Source organism: Erinaceus europaeus, chromosome 7 (assembly GCF_950295315.1).
Source record: "Erinaceus europaeus chromosome 7, mEriEur2.1, whole genome shotgun sequence".
Taxonomy (NCBI): Eukaryota; Metazoa; Chordata; class Mammalia; order Eulipotyphla; family Erinaceidae; genus Erinaceus; species Erinaceus europaeus.
The window spans coordinates 106,748,958-106,766,332 of NC_080168.1; the positions used below are offsets into that span (position 1 = coordinate 106,748,958).

Below are 17,375 nucleotides of genomic sequence, written 5' to 3' on the forward strand. Positions count from 1 at the left end.
AAAGTACATTAGTAAGAGCAATCATGTATGTAACATTAGTGGCAAAGAAACTCTCCCTTTGTAATTTTTTATTCTTCTTCCCTATTAATTTTCTTAGGCTAGGAGGCTAGACAGAGGCACACCTGGTTAAGTGTATGTATATATTATAATTCACAAAAACCCAGGTTCAAGCCTCCGGTCTCCACCTGGAGCTTTACAAGGAGTGAAACAGTGATGCAGGTGTCTCATCTCTTTCTCTCTTTCTATATCTCCCTTCTCTCTCAATTTCTGTTTCTACTAAAAAAAAAAATCCTGAGTTCAGAGAATCTTCTGGACAATAGAGTCCATATAGTCTCCCGTGGAGTGTATGGGGAAAGAACATTAATATTATTTAAAAGGGAAAGATATGGGGGCCTGGTGTTAGCTCAGTGGATTAAACACACGAGGCACAAAGTGCACATGGCGCAAAGCACACATGGCACAAAGCGCAAGGACCAGCGTAAGATCCCTGTTAGAGCCACCGGCTCCCCACCTGCAGGAGTCGCTTCACAGTTGGTGAAGCAGGTTTGCAGGTATCTATCTTTCTCTACCCCTCTCTGTCTTCCCCTCCTCTCTCCATTTCTCTCTGTCCTATCCAGCAACAATGACAGCAATAACAACAACAACAACAATAAACAACAAGGGCAGCAAAACGGAAAAAATAGCCTCCAGGAGCAGTGGATTTGTATTGTAGGCACCGAGTCCCAGCAATAACCCTGGAGGCAAAAAGAAAAGGAAATAATAAAAGGGAAATATATGGGGGAAAGAGTAAGAAAGACTGCCTGGATGAATATCCTTGAAGTCTAGATACTGCCATTGGATATGGAGGGCTATTCTCCATAAGTTGAGAAACATGGTTAGTGTGTCTGTCTGTCCTTACTTGTACTAACTTTAATGAACTAGGTGGAAATGTTTTCATCTCCCATGCTCTTGAATGTATGTATCTTAGGGAATTGATGGGAAACTGTGAATAGAGACTTAAATACATAGATAGTCATCACAGCATTATTTTATTATTAAAATAAACAAATTTCTACATATCTCTAATATCTATTAATTATGGTACATTTATGCAGTTGGATATTAGATAAGTATTAAAATGACTTCATTTTAATAATCATGTCTTAGTAATAGGCTAGAAATATGGTATAAAAATGTTTTACAGGGCTGGTGAAATAGCTAACTCATATAGCATGTTGCTTTGGCATGTATGTGACGCAGGTTTGAGCCTGGCCTCCACAACACATTGAAGGAAGTGTTGGTGCTGTGGTCTCTATTCTCTCTGTGTCTGCCTCTCTCTCTCTCTCTCTCATTCTTAATATGTTTATTTATGTATTGGATAGAGACAGCCAGAATTAGAGAGGGAGAGAGACAGAGAGACACCTACAGCCCTATCTCACCACTCGCAAAGCTTTCCCCCTGCAAGTGAGGTCTGGGGGCTTGAACCTGGTTCCTTGTGCATTATAACATGTGCACTCAACCAGGTACACCCCCACCCAGCCCCCTTCTGTGTCAGTCTCTCTAACTCCATCTAGAATAAATAAGTAAGTTTTATATAGTGTCCTGGGAGGTGATCAGTAGACAAAACTTTAGACTTTCAAGCATAAGGTCCCAAGTTCAATCCCTAGTATTTCATTTCCAGAGTAATACCCTAGTTTTCTACTTCCCCTTTCTCTCTCTTTAATAAATAAAGTTTTTATTAGTGATATAATAATGATTGACAAGATTGGGATAAGGTGTATTGCATCAAAGTAAAGGACTCTGAAGTGAGGGGGAGGGTTCAGATCCTGGAACACGATGTTAGAGGACCTAGAGTGGATTGAATTGTTACGTGGAAAACTGAGAAATGTTATACATATACAAACTACTGTGTTTTATTTTTTGTTACTGTATTTTTTTTACTATAAACCATTAATCCTCCTAATAAAAAATAATAAAAAGATTGTGGGATAAGAGGGCTTTGATTCCTTATAGTTCAGTTCCCACCACCAGAGTTCCATCCCCCCCCCAAAGTTTCCCTATTCTTTATTCCTCTGGGATTATGGACCAAAGATCTTTATGGGGTACAGAAGATGGAAGGACTGGCTTCTATAATTGCTTCTCCACTGGATATGGATGTTGGCAGGTTGATCCATACCCCCAGCTTGTTTCTGTCTTTCCCTAGTGGGGCAGGGTTCTGGAGAGGTGGGGCTCCAGGACACATTGGTGAGGTCATCTGCCCAGGGAAGTTAAGTTGGCTTCATGGCAGCATCTGCAACTTAGTGGTTAAAAAGCATTAAGATTTAAAGCAGAGCAAATGTTTTGTGGGGGGTGGGAAAGCATTCAGTAGTGCAGTCAGAAAAGCATACATGTTACAATGGGCTAGGACCGGGGTTCAAGTCCCTGGTCCCAACGTGCAGGGCAGAAGCTTCACAAGTGGTCAATCAGTGCTGCAGGCATCTCTCTTCCTCTCTCCCTCTCTACCTCCCCCTTCCTTCTCAGTTTTAATCTGTCTCTGTCCAAAAACTGAATAAATAAAATAAACATTAAAACAATGTTTTCTCTAATATGATCATAAAAGTATATATGGAGGGGGTCAGGCAGTAGCACAGTGAGTTAAGCGCACATGGCACAAAGCGTAAGAGCTGGTGTAAGGATCCCGGTTTGAGCCCCCAGCTCCCCACCTGCAGGGGAGTCGCTTCACAAGCAGTGAAGCAGATCTGCGGGGTGTTTATCTTTCTCTCCCCTCCTCTGTCTTCTCCTCCTCTCTTGATTTCTCTCTGTTCTATCCAACAATGACATCAATAACAATAATAACCACAATGATTAAAAAAAAAAACAAACAGGGCAACAAAAGGGGAAAAATAGCCTCCAAGAGCAGTGGATTCGTGGTGCAGGCACCAAGTCCCAGCAATAAACCTGAAGGCAAAAAAAAAAAAAATACATATGGAGGCATGGCTGGTGGAGCATTGAGTGTACATGCCTGAAGCTCCCAGTTTAATCCCCAGCAGTGCATTTATCAGAATGATGCTCTAGCTCCACTCTCTCTTATGAGACTCTCTCAAATGTAATAAATATTTTAAAAATAGATATGTATACAAATTTCATACTTATAGTTTAGAAAAAAATTGCTATCATTAATAGGAATTATCTGTTATGGGTACAGTTTTGTGTGTGCTTTAAAGGAAGTTACAGTGCTTCTCTAAGCATTAAATTATATTTTTAATTTAATATTTATTTTATTCTATTTTATTTTAATGAGAGAGACCCCAGAACCTTACTCTGGCATACACAGTGATGGGAATCAAACCTGGATTCTAAGCACATAAGACACACACTTTACTGCTGAGTCATCGACCCAACAGTAATAATAAATAAATCCCTCCTGTTTGTATGTGGAGATAACATTTCCGAGTGTGTTAAAGTGAAAATAAATATAATGACCTAGATGAATTTCTAAACATAGTGTTTAGACACAGTAAGTGCTCAGTAAATGATAGCAGGTGCTGCTGTTAGTATTTGAGAATCATAGCCTCCTGTGATCAGAGCTTGGGGGTTGAATATTCAGAGTCAGTGCCATTAAGAACATAATACATTTTTGTAGTTTCACTTTCTTTTGAGTTCAGTAAAGATGCTGACCTTTTGTACATACTGAGTCAGGATTAGGATAAGTAGTGATAAAAGCAGCCAGAGGAATAGCTCAGCTGTTAGACTGCAGGACTTGGAAGCCCAAGACTCCCAATTTGGTCTCCAGCACCTCATGTGCTAGAGTGGTGCTCTGGCTTCTCTCTGTCTCTCTCTCTCTCTGTTTCTTTCTTTCTTGTGAAACTCTATATAATATACTCGCACATGAAATAGAGTAAACTTAAATTGAGATAAAAAAGGAACCCAATTAAAATATACAGTTTTAAAGCTAGTTTTTACTTTGACATCTCAGCTATTGTCCACTTTTTTTTTTATATTTATTTTATTTATTTATTCCCTTTTGTTGCCCTTGATGTTTTATTGTTGTAGTTATTGTTGTCGTCGTCGTTGTTGGATAGGACAGAGAGAAATGGAGAGAGGAGGGGGAGACAGAGAGGAGGAGAGAAAGATAGACACCTGCAGACCTGCTTCACCGCCTGTGAAGCGACTCCCCTGCAGGTGGGGAGCCGGGGTTCGAACTGGGATCCTTATGCCGGTCTTGTGATTTGCGCCACCTGCGCTCAACCCGCTGCGCTACAGCCCGACTCCCCTATTGTCCACTTTTTGGCATTCACTTACCTCATGTACCAGAAGGTGGACGCCAGTGATGTTACTTTTTGCAACCATATATAATACATCAATTTTGGTGGAAAGCATGCCAGGAAAGGGAAATAATACCTTGTATTAGTCCCATCAGATGGGTTTTAGAATGTACATATGTACCACTAAGGAGAATGATAGGGCTTTTTGTCTGGTCTCCTTGTCTAATTTGTAAATATCTTGTTTCTTCTGCATCAAAGAGATCTGCATTGAGGGAGAAGGAATGGAAACTTATAGAGTGTGATGAACAAATACATGTATTATTTTCTTGTTTGGACATGGAAACTTTTCTCCTTGAGCATTGTGGAGGGAGTGGTAAGGGGGAGGTGAATGTAGGGAAGAGGACAGACATTATAGAGCTCCAAGAACTATATAAGCTGATACTGATTTGATAAAATCATGAATAAGAGCCGGAGATCTATGAGTTTTGATGTTCATTTTAACACCCCAAATGTATATATCAGGTTATCAGTCTTAAAACTTTTTGCTTTCTCTGTATATTGTGATATGGAAAGCTTCAATATTGTGATTTCAGCTCTCCTATTATATAAATATCTCAATTTATCCAGGTATTGGTTTTTCCCAGTTCAGGGATTCCTGAATTTCTTTACTGAAATTCAGCAAGGGAAGATCTCCAGAGTTTTGAGAATTCCTTGTTATCTGCATAAACTCATTGCCACTGATAGTCATTTTCCCCTCTACTATTCATTTTTAGTATATCAGAATGGCAGTATTTCTTATTTGTTTTTAGATGCTATTCTTTGAATAGTTTTTGCAGCAGTTTCTGAGAAATGCTGTTCTCTTTCTTTCCTTTTTTGTTTTTTTTAAGGCAAGGAGGAAAATCTTATCTTGTAGCTCTTAGTGATAGAGCTTGTTGCCATGGAGTTCTGGATTAGATTGGCTGACCCAGAACCAATGAGCAGGTAGAATATAAACACATCACTATTTAACCTTGCAGAATTAATTTACTCAGTGATATATGGCATTAATACTATAGATGCATTGAACTGTGAAATCAGATAGTTCAAGAATGGTGTAAGTTATTTTTCTTCTCTTTTAAAATTTGCTGTTTAATGTAAACACTACAATAATATATAATCTTCCTAATGTGGCTTGAGAGACCAGGTGGGAAACACCTATCATCTGTTTCTCAATCAAGCTCCTCCTGCAGTCAGTTGAACTTGTACCAAATGTAAGTCAAATTCTGGCCTTCAAGGCAGAGGAAATTGTCTTTATATCTGAAGCTTATTTGCTTATTTTAGTAGCTTTAAAAAGGAGCCAGAAATTGGCAGGTTCCCCCCTTCTTTTTCTTCTACTCTGATGTGGTAGATCCTGGTTGATGTTACCTGCATATTTGGTCTGGAAATAGTCAATGAACTGAGAGTAGCTTCTAGGTCTTTCATCTTTACCTTCCTACCTAATTCATATTTATGGACATATGTCTGGGGGATTACACATGGTTCAATGTTCATTCCTTATCATAGCAAATCATGGGATATATCTCCTATACCTTATTCCACTAGATACTGAGAATATTTTATTAATATGCAGAAAATTCCCCCTGTAGAACTTATAACTTAAAAAAAATCAGGAGTACTGCGTTTCTATAATTAAATTTTACACCAGAGATATTTGAGAAATTATAGTGAGTCTTGTTCTCTTCATCATGTCCATGCTTAGCTAGTTACAGATTTGAAAAATTGAAAGAAACCTCAAGAGATCCATGAGTTTATTTCCTTCTTTTGAGCTATTCAAATCTCTACTAGTGAGATGCCAACTTTTCATTATACTGATACCTTCTGTCTCATAAGGGGAAAAAGCACACATTTTACATTCATCTGTTAAGCAGAGAGATGCAAAAAGTCTGTTTAGTATCTGATTGAGTAACTTTTTGTGGGGGAGATTTTAGGGAAGTGGGATAGTAAGTATTTGCAGTTTTGTAGTTTTTGTTACTATGATTAGAGAAAGGCCCCCTGAGATGGCATTTAAGTAAAGATCTGAAGAGACTGACAGGTAAGCAAGTCATGCTGTTATTTGAGAAGAGATTATTTCAGGTTGTTAAAGTAACTACCCTAAACTGTGTTTAAGGACCAGAGGGACATTGTGACTGGAATTACATATTGAGAGAGTCTTAAGAGGTAGGGTCATCAGGCAAACAGTGGTTATGTTATTAGAGGTCTAATGGGCCTTTTTTCTCTATTTATTTAATAGGGCAGAGAGAAATTAAGAGGGGAAAGAGAGATAGACAGTCATTTGCAGCACTGCTTAACCACTTATGAAGCTATCTTCCTGCGTATGGGGACTGAGGGCTTGAAACTGGTTCCTTGCACATTGTGCATGTGTACTCAGCCAGGTGTGTTATTGCCTGGCCTCCTCAGAGGACATTTTTATTTATTTATTTATTTTAAAAAGGAGACATTAACAAAACCATAGGACAAGCGGGGTACGACTCCATATAATTCCCACCACCAGATCTCTGTATCCCATCCCCTCCCCTGATACCTTTCCTATTCTTTATCCCTCTGGGAGCATGGACCCAAGGTCATTGTGGGATGCAGAAGGTAGAAGGTCTGGCTTCTGTAATTGCTTCCCTGCTGAACATGGGTGTTGACTGGTCGATCCATACTCCCAGCCTGGTCAGAAGACATTTTTAAAGGATTGACTTAATGAGAGGGAGAGGGGAAGGGAGGGAGAGAGAGAAATTTCATGGAAATTCTGAACTCTACCCATTAAGCTACCTTCCAAAAACACGTTGTCATTTTTTTTTGCCTCCAGGGCTATTGTTGGGGCCCTGTGCCTGCACTATGAATCCACTGCTCTTGGAGGCCATTTTCCCCCATTTTTGTTGCCCTTGGTGTTGTATTTATTGTTATTGTTGTCATTGCTGCTGTTGTTGTTGGATAGGACAGAGAGAAATCGAGAGAGGAGGGGAAGACAGAGAGGGAGAGAGAAAGATAGACACCTGAAGACCTGCTTTGCTGCTTGTGAAGTGACCCCCCCCATACAGGTGGGGAGCTGGAGGCTCAAACCAGGATCCTTATGCTGGCCCTTGCACTTTGTGCCATGTGTGCTTAACCCGCTGCGCTACTGCTGGGTACCACTTTAAGTCATTTTAAGCACTTTAGTTTTTACTTTGACTAAGATGGGAGCTACTAGAGCATTTCGAGACAGAACGTCTTCTCAAGATATTTTTTACACAATACTCTGACTGTAATGCTTAGAGAGTATCACAGGGGAATAAGATTGGAAGCAGGAGACCAGTATAAGGCAATTATAGCCATTTATCCAATTGAGGATGATGGCTTGGTCTAGTGGTACCTTTTGGAAGGGTAGCTAGTCATTAGATTTGTGATTTATTTTTAAATTAAAGTAAACATTATTTGTTTCCTGATCATATTAGTTTTTAGTTTATCTTCTATAAAAGAGAGTTGATAACACCTGCTGATAAATATTTAGTTCTGTACACATAATAGTGTGGTCAATAACAAACACTTTAGAAGTGAGATCTCCTTAGAATCTGAGCCATTAAAGATTCTAAAATACCTGGGTGGCCATCATGGGTAACAAGAGTTTGAAGGAACCAGCCCTCTTCACTGATTTATCTTTTGCCTTACACCTGTACTTACACCCCTATCAAACATTTTCTTTTGGATGAAGTATTTACCTAAATTGACTTTTTCAGAATAATTCTTAAAAGACTAAAGTGCCAAGAAAAATAGGAAGCCAGCTCAGAAAGAGTTAAATAGATTTATCTTTTTCTTACAATCTGTCTTTGTCTAGTTCTCGTGGAAATATGAAAGAACCTTACCTATTTAGGATAATGTAGGTCCAGCAATCGTCGGGACAAGGGTAGATACACCATGGCAGTTCTGAGTTGAAATGAGTTTTCATTCATCAGAAAAGCAGTACTAATCAACAACATAGGGTGGGGATCTCTCAATTATCTTTCTCTCTCTTTTTTATTTTTATTTATTTCCCTTTTGTTGCCTTTGTTATTTTTATTGTTGTTGTAGTTATTGTTGTTATTATTGATATCGTCATTGTTAGATAGGACAGGGAGAAATGAAGAGAGGAGGGGAAGGCAGACAGGGGGAGAGAAAAGATAGACACCTGCAGACCTGCTTCACCGCCTGTGAAGCGACACCCCTGCCGTTGGGGAATGGGGGCTCAAACTGGGATCCTTATGTCAGTTCTTGCGCTTCACGCCACATGCGCTTAACCCACTGTGCTACTGCCTGACTCCCCCTATCTTTCTCTTCTTAATGTAGAAAATGATTAGGAGAAACTGACCTTTACTGAGTATCTATGGCATTCAGTGTATTATGTTTATCCTGTGAAGTTTCCCAGTGGCTCTATGAGTTATGTCTCAAGGCTAATATTACAAATGAGAAGACTGTGGCTCAGTTACATGATTAATAAGTTTTGAAAACTGTAATCTGATAGTAAAATTAATGTCGAGCTGCATGGCCCATACACTTACTATAACATGCTTGCTGCCTCTTACACTCTGGATATTGGTTGTTCTTTATTCCTGTAAATGTTTTATTTAGTCATTGAAATGCAAGAGAACCAGAGCATAACTCTAGCACACATAATGCTGAGGATCAAACTCAGGACCTCATGATTCCAAGTCCAGTGCTTTAGCCACTGCACAACCTTCCAGGCTTCTGTTGTTACTTTTTTGATGGGTGTTATCCCTGACACACTCTTTAATGATGCTCAACATTTTCCTTGCAACAGAGGTAATATTAGAGCACAAAGGTTATGCTCTTATATATTCCACAAAAATAAAAAGTTGAATGCTTTGTATTTTCCATCTCACCTTCTCTTTTTTTCCAGTTTTACTGAGATACAATTTGCGAGACCAGTTATGGAGATACACTTGACATAGAAAGTTACGGCACATCTCATAATGGCATACACTTACTATAAAGTGATTATCACAATAACTTTAGTTAATATGCATTTCCTTATATGGTTGAAAAAATGTTTTTCCTTATGATGAGAACTTTTAGGCTTTGTTTTCTTAGCAACTTTCAAATATACTATACAGCAGCTTTAGCTATAGTCATATACATTACATTTAGTACATATTTATCTTTTTGTTGTTTCTACTTTTTTATTAAGGGGGTTAATGCTTTACAGTGCAATCATTGACATAGGCATACAATTTCATTATGTAATAGGCCCCCAAAGTTTTCTTCCTATCCTCCCTCCCCAGAGTCCTTTGCTTTGGTGCAATATACCTGTTTATCATATCACTGGAAGTTTAACCTTCTGACTACCTTCATCCAATTCCCCCCTTCCAGCCTCCACTTTTTTTTTTTAAACAAAGCAGTATGTTTGAGGATATTTAAGCCTGAAAAATAAAAAATGGTGAAAGCCTGTTGTATGATAAAAGAAGTAAACTTAATTTCCTATGACTCTATGACAGATTTGGGATCCAGACTGAAGCAGCTCACAACTTACTATAAGTACAATTATGTGTGTAACTGTTGAGACTATTAAGGAAATTGAGGATGATTTTATTCCAGCAGTTTTCCAGGAAAGGCATGCAGGCCTTGCTGAGGAAGTTTTAGAATGGAACTTTTGGGGTGGGGGGGTGTTGAGGAAATTAAATGAGATCATATCTGAAAACTCTTCCAATTCTGGTCTTTGATGTTTCCCAGTTTAAGAGACATGGAGAAGGCATATGCTGAGTTTTACTGTACTTCAAACAGAAGAGAAAGGAGTCTTGATTTACCTGGAATGGGGAGAAATAAATGTATGTTTATTTCCCTGTACATGTGTGTATGCATTCCCAGTAATCCATAAAGCCCATAGACTTTAACTTTTCTTATAGGAACCTGCAGATAAAAAGTAGAACACCACCCAGTTTCCTTTGTACTTTTCTTATCTTCCTCTTTATCTCTCCATTCCTCCCCTCTTTCTTACTGCTGGGGTTATTGCTGGAGTCCAGTGCCTATGTAACAAATCCACCATTGCCAATGGCCACTTTTTCCTCTTTTTTTCCCCTCATTTTTTGATAAGAAAGAGAAATGAAGGAGGGAGGGAGAGAGAGAAAGAGAGAGAGAGAGAGAGAGGAGAGAGAGAGAAAGAGAGACCAGCAGCACTGCTTCACTGCTTGTGAAGTTTCTCCTCTGCAGGTGGGGACTGGGAGCTTGAACCCAGGTCCTTGCACATGGTAACATGTATACTCAACTGAGTGTGCCACTGTCCAGTCTCCTTTGTGTTTATTTTCTTATTTCTAATCTTTAAATTCAGCTATATGAATATGCTTCTATGAATGGTTCTCTGACTTTTTAAAGAGAGTTTAACTCTATGCAAAACTGTCTCTAAGCAGCTATCTAGGAGACACTAGAATGTGAACGAAAAAGAAAATCTGTAGACTAATTTATGCCGGTATGATGTTACCTGTGATTCTTTTGCTTTAGAACTGAATCCCATTAATAATAATACATTAACTTTGTTAAGGAAAATAGCTCATAGATGATATAAAATTCTAGGGAGGCCTATACAAAAAGACTCTGATGCCTGAGACTCCTAGACCCCCAAATTTAATCCCCAACACTACCATAAACCTTAGTTGGGCAGTACTGTGATTGAAAAAAAAAAACACCTCCATTTTTGGGTTAAATAGCTCACTCAGATGATACACTGCTTTATCATGTACACAGCTCAGGTGTGAGCCCTGCCCCTACAGCATTATTTAATGCTGTGGTCTTGTTCATTCTCCTAAGCTTTCGGCCTTTATGTAAAAATAATAATAATCATAACCATCATCTAGAAAACAGGGCTAGGGATGTAGGTAAGGCATAGAGCACATGCTTTACATGCATGAGAACCTGTATTGATCCCTGGCACCACGAGGAAAAAAGAAAGAGAAAAAGGAAATTCTGGAAAATGCAGACTAATTTGTAGTGAGAGAAAGCAAGCAGATCAATGATTGACTAGGGAAGAGGAGGACTTAGGAGCAGGAGGCAAGTTTTGAGAGTGATGAATGGGCTTACTGTCTTCACTGTAGTGATGGTTTCACAGTTGTATGCATCTTTCAAACTCATAAAATTGTGCATTTTAACATATGCTGCTTTATTGTATGTCAGTTTTACCTTAAAAGGCTTATAAAATAAAACAAATTAATTAAGGGATAGTATTTATCAGACCATTTTGGGATTTTAAGAAAGGATGCTGAAACCTTGTATGTTTGTTAAGTATGGATACAACCCTTCACCCCCACACATTTAATGCATTTTTTTAAAGGAATTCATAAAGGCTGCTGCATTCTACTGAAGAAGATGTCTAACAGTAATACTACTCAAGAGACCCTGGAAATAATGAAAGAATCAGAAAAAAAACTGGTGGAAGAATCTGTAAACAAAAACAAGTTTATATCTAAGACTCCAAGTAAGGAAGAAATTGAGAAAGAGTGTGAAGATACCAGTGTACGCCAGGAGACACAGGTAAGAATTAAAAGTAGTGGGAGTTGGGTGGTAGCGCAGCGGGTTAAATGCAAGTGGCGCAAAGCGCAAGGACCAGCATAAGGAGTTGCTTCACAGGCAGTGAAGCAGGTCTGCAGGTGTCTGTCTTTCTCTCCCCCTCTCTGTCTTCCCCTCCTCTCTCCATTTCTCTCTGTCCTATCCAACAACGATGACATCAATAATAACTACAACAACAAAACAACAAGGACAACAAAAGGAAATAAATAAATAAATACTTTTTAAAAGATCTTTGTTTCTTATTTTAAAAAAAGAATTAAAAGTAGCTCATATGCAATTCTTTAGACCTATATAGAAGTGTCATTATAGATGGCACTGGGAATCTGTAAGAAGCCAGTAACTTACATGAACACTGTATTTGCCCGGAAAACCCAACTGTAGCTCTCTAGAATTATATATCTTTCCCCTTTTTTGTCATAGAGTCCACAAGGAAGACAAAATGAAGCCCCTAATCCATTTGGACTTGAGTTACATTATTTCTTGCTACATTTTGATATTTTCTTAGCTATCAAAAATAAATAATACAAGCATATTTAGTAAGTCATAATATGACACCTACAGTAAACTATTAAAATTAGAGCTGCTTGTCTTGACACACAGTGTTAAATTCATGTTCTGGCTGTGCTAAAACGGTCAGCACTTTATGGGTCAGAAATAGTCTCTGAACTTGCCACTAAGTAAATGTGAATGAGAAAAATTTCACTCTTTGGTTGACATGTTGTTTTCTATCCAAATCTAGACTGCAGTGGAGCTGTGATGGCAGCAGCTAGGCAGGCAAGCTTCTTTCAGAGTTTGTCTTTGCTACTTAACCTTCCCAGACTCTGAGACTCCTCTAGTGTACAGCTTCCAGTTCTTCTGTAGTTACTGCTAGTTTTCTTGCTATCCAAGCCCAAATTACTATGTATACATCCTCTTCTTCTTGCCCAGCGGTGAGTGAGATTGGTCTTTAGTGTATGCTTAGAAAACAGACTGTTGGGAGTCGGGTGGTACCATAGTGGGTTAAGCACAGGTGGCATGGAGCGCAAGGGCCCGCATAAGGGTCCAGGTTCAAGCCCTCGGCTCCCCACCTGCAGGGGAGTCGCTTCACAAGCGGTGAAGCAGGTCTGTAGGTGTGTCTATCTCTCCCCCTCTCTGTTTTCCGCTCCTCTCTCCATTTCTCTCTGTCCTAGCCAACAACAATGACATCAATAACAACAGCAATGAAACACCAAGGGCAACAAAGAGAATAAGTAAATAAATATTTTTAAAAAAAGAGGAAAAAAAAAAGAGGGAGTCGGGTGTTAGCGCGGCGGGTTAAGCACAGGTGGTGCAAAGTGCAAGGACCAGCCTAAGAACCCCAGTTCAAGCCCCTGGCTCCCCACATACAGGGGAGTCGCTTCACAGGTGGTGAAGCAGGTCTGCAGGTGTCTATCTTTCTCTCCCCCTCTCTGTCTTCCCCTCCTCTCTCCATTTCTCACTGTCCTATCCAATAACAACAACATCAATAATGACTACAAAAATAAAACAACAAAGGCAACAAAAGGGAATAAATAAACAAATAATCAACTTCTACAACAACACTAAAAAATAACAAGGGCAACAAAAGTGAAAATAAATAAATAAAATTTTAAAAAAGATTTAAAAAAAAAAGAGAGAGAGACTGTTGGGAACCAGGCGCAGCAGGTTAAGCCCACATGGCGGAAAGTGCACAGACCGGCATCAGGATCCCAGTTGGAGCTGCTGGCTCCCCACCTGCAGGGAATTCCTTTCACAGGCGGTGAAGCAGGTCTGCAGGTGTCTGTCTTTCTCTCCCCATCTCTGTCATCCACTTCTCTCTTGATTTCTCTCTGTCCTGTCCAACAACGACAGCAGCAATAACAACAACGATAAACAAGGGCAACAAAAAGGGAAAAAAATTAAAATAAAAAAAAGAAAAGAGACTGTTAACTCTAGAAAATTGGCTTTTTTAAAAGGGAGTAGCAGCAACATTTTGAAGGGTTTAGAAATTTGAAGCATAATTTCTCTTGACAATCCAATTCACCCAGTCTATGTTTTCTTTAAAGATTAGAATAGCACCTGCATAAAGAGATGAATTAAAATCAGACAACTCTGAAATATTTTGCTGTCTAGCTGCCTATTCTTCTACCGTCTTTCTTCTTACAGTTTGCCAGATCTCTGTCGTGACTGTTCTTCTTATTATCTTTTGCATGTGAATTGTCATTCTCTGCCCATCCTTCCCACAGTTTGTGGAGACAGTCTTCTACCATTTCAACTATACTTTCCAGCTTCCACTGATACCAATAATAAATGTTAAATCCTCAGGATAAATAAGTGATGAGTGTTTAATTATGTACTGTCATGCTACATGAAATATAAAAATTAAATGAACTTTCGAATCCAAGTTACTTTATTCTCAGGTGACTATTTTAAATGGTATTCTAAACTCATGTTGTATATACTTTTTAAAGATAGGAACAGGGGTCCAGGCAGTAGCTCAGCGGGTTAAGTGCACAGGGCATAAAGTACAAGGACTGGTGCAGGAATCCCGGTTTGAGCCGGCTCCCCATCTGGGGGGGGGTCGACTCACGAGCAGTGAAGCAGGTCTGCAGGTGTCTATCTTTCTCTCCTCTCTGTCTTCCCTTCCTCTCTCCACTTCTCTCTGTCCTAACCAACAACAATAACAACAACAATAATAACCACAACAGCAATAAAACAACAAGGACAACACAGGGGGAAAAAATAGCCTCCAGGAGCACCAAGTCCTAGCAATAACCCTGGAGGCAAAAAAAAAAAAAAAGATCAGAACAAAAGGAAGGACATTTGAGGGCTTCCCCCCCCATCGATAAGTTTCTTACCATGTGCACTTAATCTGATGTGCTACCACCAGGCCCCCAATTAATAAGTTTCTTAAAGGATAAACTTATTGATTGATGTGAAAAACAGGGAGAAAGAGGATGTCTGGCACATGCAGTGCTAGGGACTGAACTCGAGATCTTATGCCTTCAAGTCCAGTGTGGCATCCAGTGCATCACCTCCCAGGTCGCCTATTAGTAGGTTTTATAACTTTATGGATAGTCACTTAATTTTAAAATGTTTTCCCCTGAATATACAAATAGGTTGTTGTGTGAGAGACTGGAAGAGAAATTGCCTTTGGCTCCTTTTGCTGCTACTTGAGCAGGTGTATCTGCTGCTGCCATCTACTGGAGATCCTGCTCCTTCTACAAAGTCTTGCCATCCTTCTGAAGCTCTTTCTCCACTCCCATGTTCCAGCGTATCTTATGCCCTTTCAACTAAACTAGATATTTTGTTCATTCTCCTACCTTCCCCCCATCCGCACCTGTAATTCTTCTAGAAATCTTACTGAAACCGTCAAAGAAATGCCTGTTATAAATTGGAGCTGGAAAGGAGAATTTCAGTATTTGTAATGTATGAAACATATTCTTAGAATAAGCAGTTGGGTGGTCTGGGATATGGCACGGTGGATAAAGCATCGGACTCTCAAGCATGAGGTCCTGAGTTCAATCCCCGGCAGCACATGTATAAGAGTGATGTCTGGCTCTCTATGTTTCTCATTAATAAATAAATAAAATCTTAAAAAAAAAAAAAGCAGTTGGAACTCAGAACACTTTCTGCATAGAAGCAGTGCTGTAAAAGAACATGACTTAACAAATATTGAACCTTGGTGGGTCCTGTACTGGATATGGTCTCCTAGGTGGTGTTCTGCACTTAAACTTGTAATCCTTTCTGATTTCATCTACCATACTGCTTTAGAAAGATAGTTATGAAATATGTTCTTTTCTGACGTTCTGTGTGTCTTTACCATACGTAGGCTGAAACCAGATTACCAGATTTGCTAGTATGATACATTGTTAGCTAGTCCCATGTCTGCCAGTCATCCACCACTTGCTTGCTATGCTTCCTTGTTACCTAATTATTTGATATTCATTATAAATAGGAACTGAAAAGTTTGGGAGAAGGCATGATTTCATATATGCTATCTTTGCCTGCTTATATTGCCTCAACTCCTGAAACCTCTACCAACTTCTGTCTAATATGTATTTATCCTCTCAACCTCAGTTCATGTGTCCTCCAGGAAGCCTTCCTAGAAAACTTTACCCACTGTAGGACTACAATGTGTAATTCTTCTGTTAGTGTATGTCTCCCTCACAAAACTATATGTTCCATGAGATCCAGTAGTAGATTACTTTGGGCTCACCATTTGTATCTGTCTCTAAGATCCAATACAGTTCCTTCTAGGAACTCATTTTATAAATGTGAGCATTTGTGAATTGCTAGGTCTGAGTTAGACACTTGTGCTTTGTGCTCCCATAGTGCTCCATGAATACATTTGTAATGCTTTTAATGTGCTGTATTATAATTGTCTATTTGTCTGTCTTCTCCAACAGGATTATGAGTTCCTTTTTGACAAGGTTTGTGTCTCTTATCTCTGTATCCTCCAAAAGTTAGCATGATGCCTGGTCTGTTACTTGGTTTTCAATATGTATTTGATCATTAAATGAATAAACTACCCATTCTGGGAAATAAGCTGATTTATATGTTGCTTGTAGGGCTAAAATTGATATAACTTCATTTTAAAATATTTTATCTATTTTATTTTTAATGAGAGAGATAGAAAGATACAGAGAGAGAGAGAAAGAGAGAGAGAGAGGAAGACACCTACCAGAGCACTTTCAGCTCTGGCTTACAGTGGTATGAGGGTAGGGGACTGGAACCTTAGAGCCTCAGGCATGAAGGTCTTTTGCATAACCATTTATGCTATCTCATCAGCCTGTTATAACTTCTTTAAAGGATAACTTAGCAATACTTTGTAAAATGTTTAGATAGATCACAGATATATTGCTGTACTTTGTAGATTTATTTAGTGACATTGAAGCATTGTTCATACTAACAGGAGTCCAGAAACATCCTAAGGGGTATGATCTAAGACACTGGTGAAATAAGTTATGGTGCAGCTACACCATGGACAGCAGGTCGCCATCAAGGAAACCTTATGTTGAGCAGCCCAGGAGGTGCATGAGAGTGCAAATTCAAGCTCCAGCACTATGTACACCAGAGTGGTATTCTAGATACCTTTCTCACTCACAAATAAATTTTAAAAAAAACTTTTAAAAGTTTTATTTAAAAGAGAGAGAGAGAAAAACCATTGGTGTTCTCTAATATGATATCCATAGGAAAAGAATTTGAAAGCAAGACTGAGCATTATGTACAATAAGCTTCCATTTGTTTTTCAAATATTTTTATGCACATTCAATAAGCTTCTATATGCATAAAGATTTCTGTGAGGATAATATGAAATTCAGTGTCATTTGATCTTTTAGGAGGGAACCATATAAGTAAGAACAGATATCCTATTATTACTTCCTTGAATGTTTGTGCCAGGTTTTCATTATCACCTATTTGAAAAATAAGGACAAATCCTGCTTCATATTCCTTCACTATAATTTTTACTTATTTATTTATTTTTTAATTTCAATTTTTTCATTTATTTTTATTTTTGTTATCTTTATTTATTGGGTAGAGACAGCCATAAATCAAGAGGGAAGGGGGTGATAGAGAGGGAGAGAGACAGAGAGACACCTGCAGCACTGCTTCACCATT

General features: G+C 38.9%; 1 protein-coding gene across 46 annotated transcripts in view; it reads left to right on the forward strand.

The window, feature by feature from the left end:
* Positions 1-17,375, forward strand: part of R3HDM2 (R3H domain containing 2) — a 165,870-nt gene that overhangs the window by 89,939 nt on the left and 58,556 nt on the right. For 33 of the 46 annotated variants that reach the window (XM_060195095.1, XM_060195064.1, XM_060195063.1 and 30 more), the window contains 2 exons: positions 11,542-11,741; positions 16,163-16,186. In XM_060195095.1, coding sequence (XP_060051078.1) covers positions 11,577-11,741; positions 16,163-16,186 — 189 coding nt within the window. In that variant the 5' untranslated portion in view covers positions 11,542-11,576. Of the gene's footprint in view, positions 1-9,950; positions 10,046-11,541; positions 11,742-16,162; positions 16,187-17,375 lie in introns of all 46 variants that reach the window. The other 13 variants (XM_060195081.1, XM_060195088.1, XM_060195100.1 and 10 more) reach the window with 2 other exon arrangements.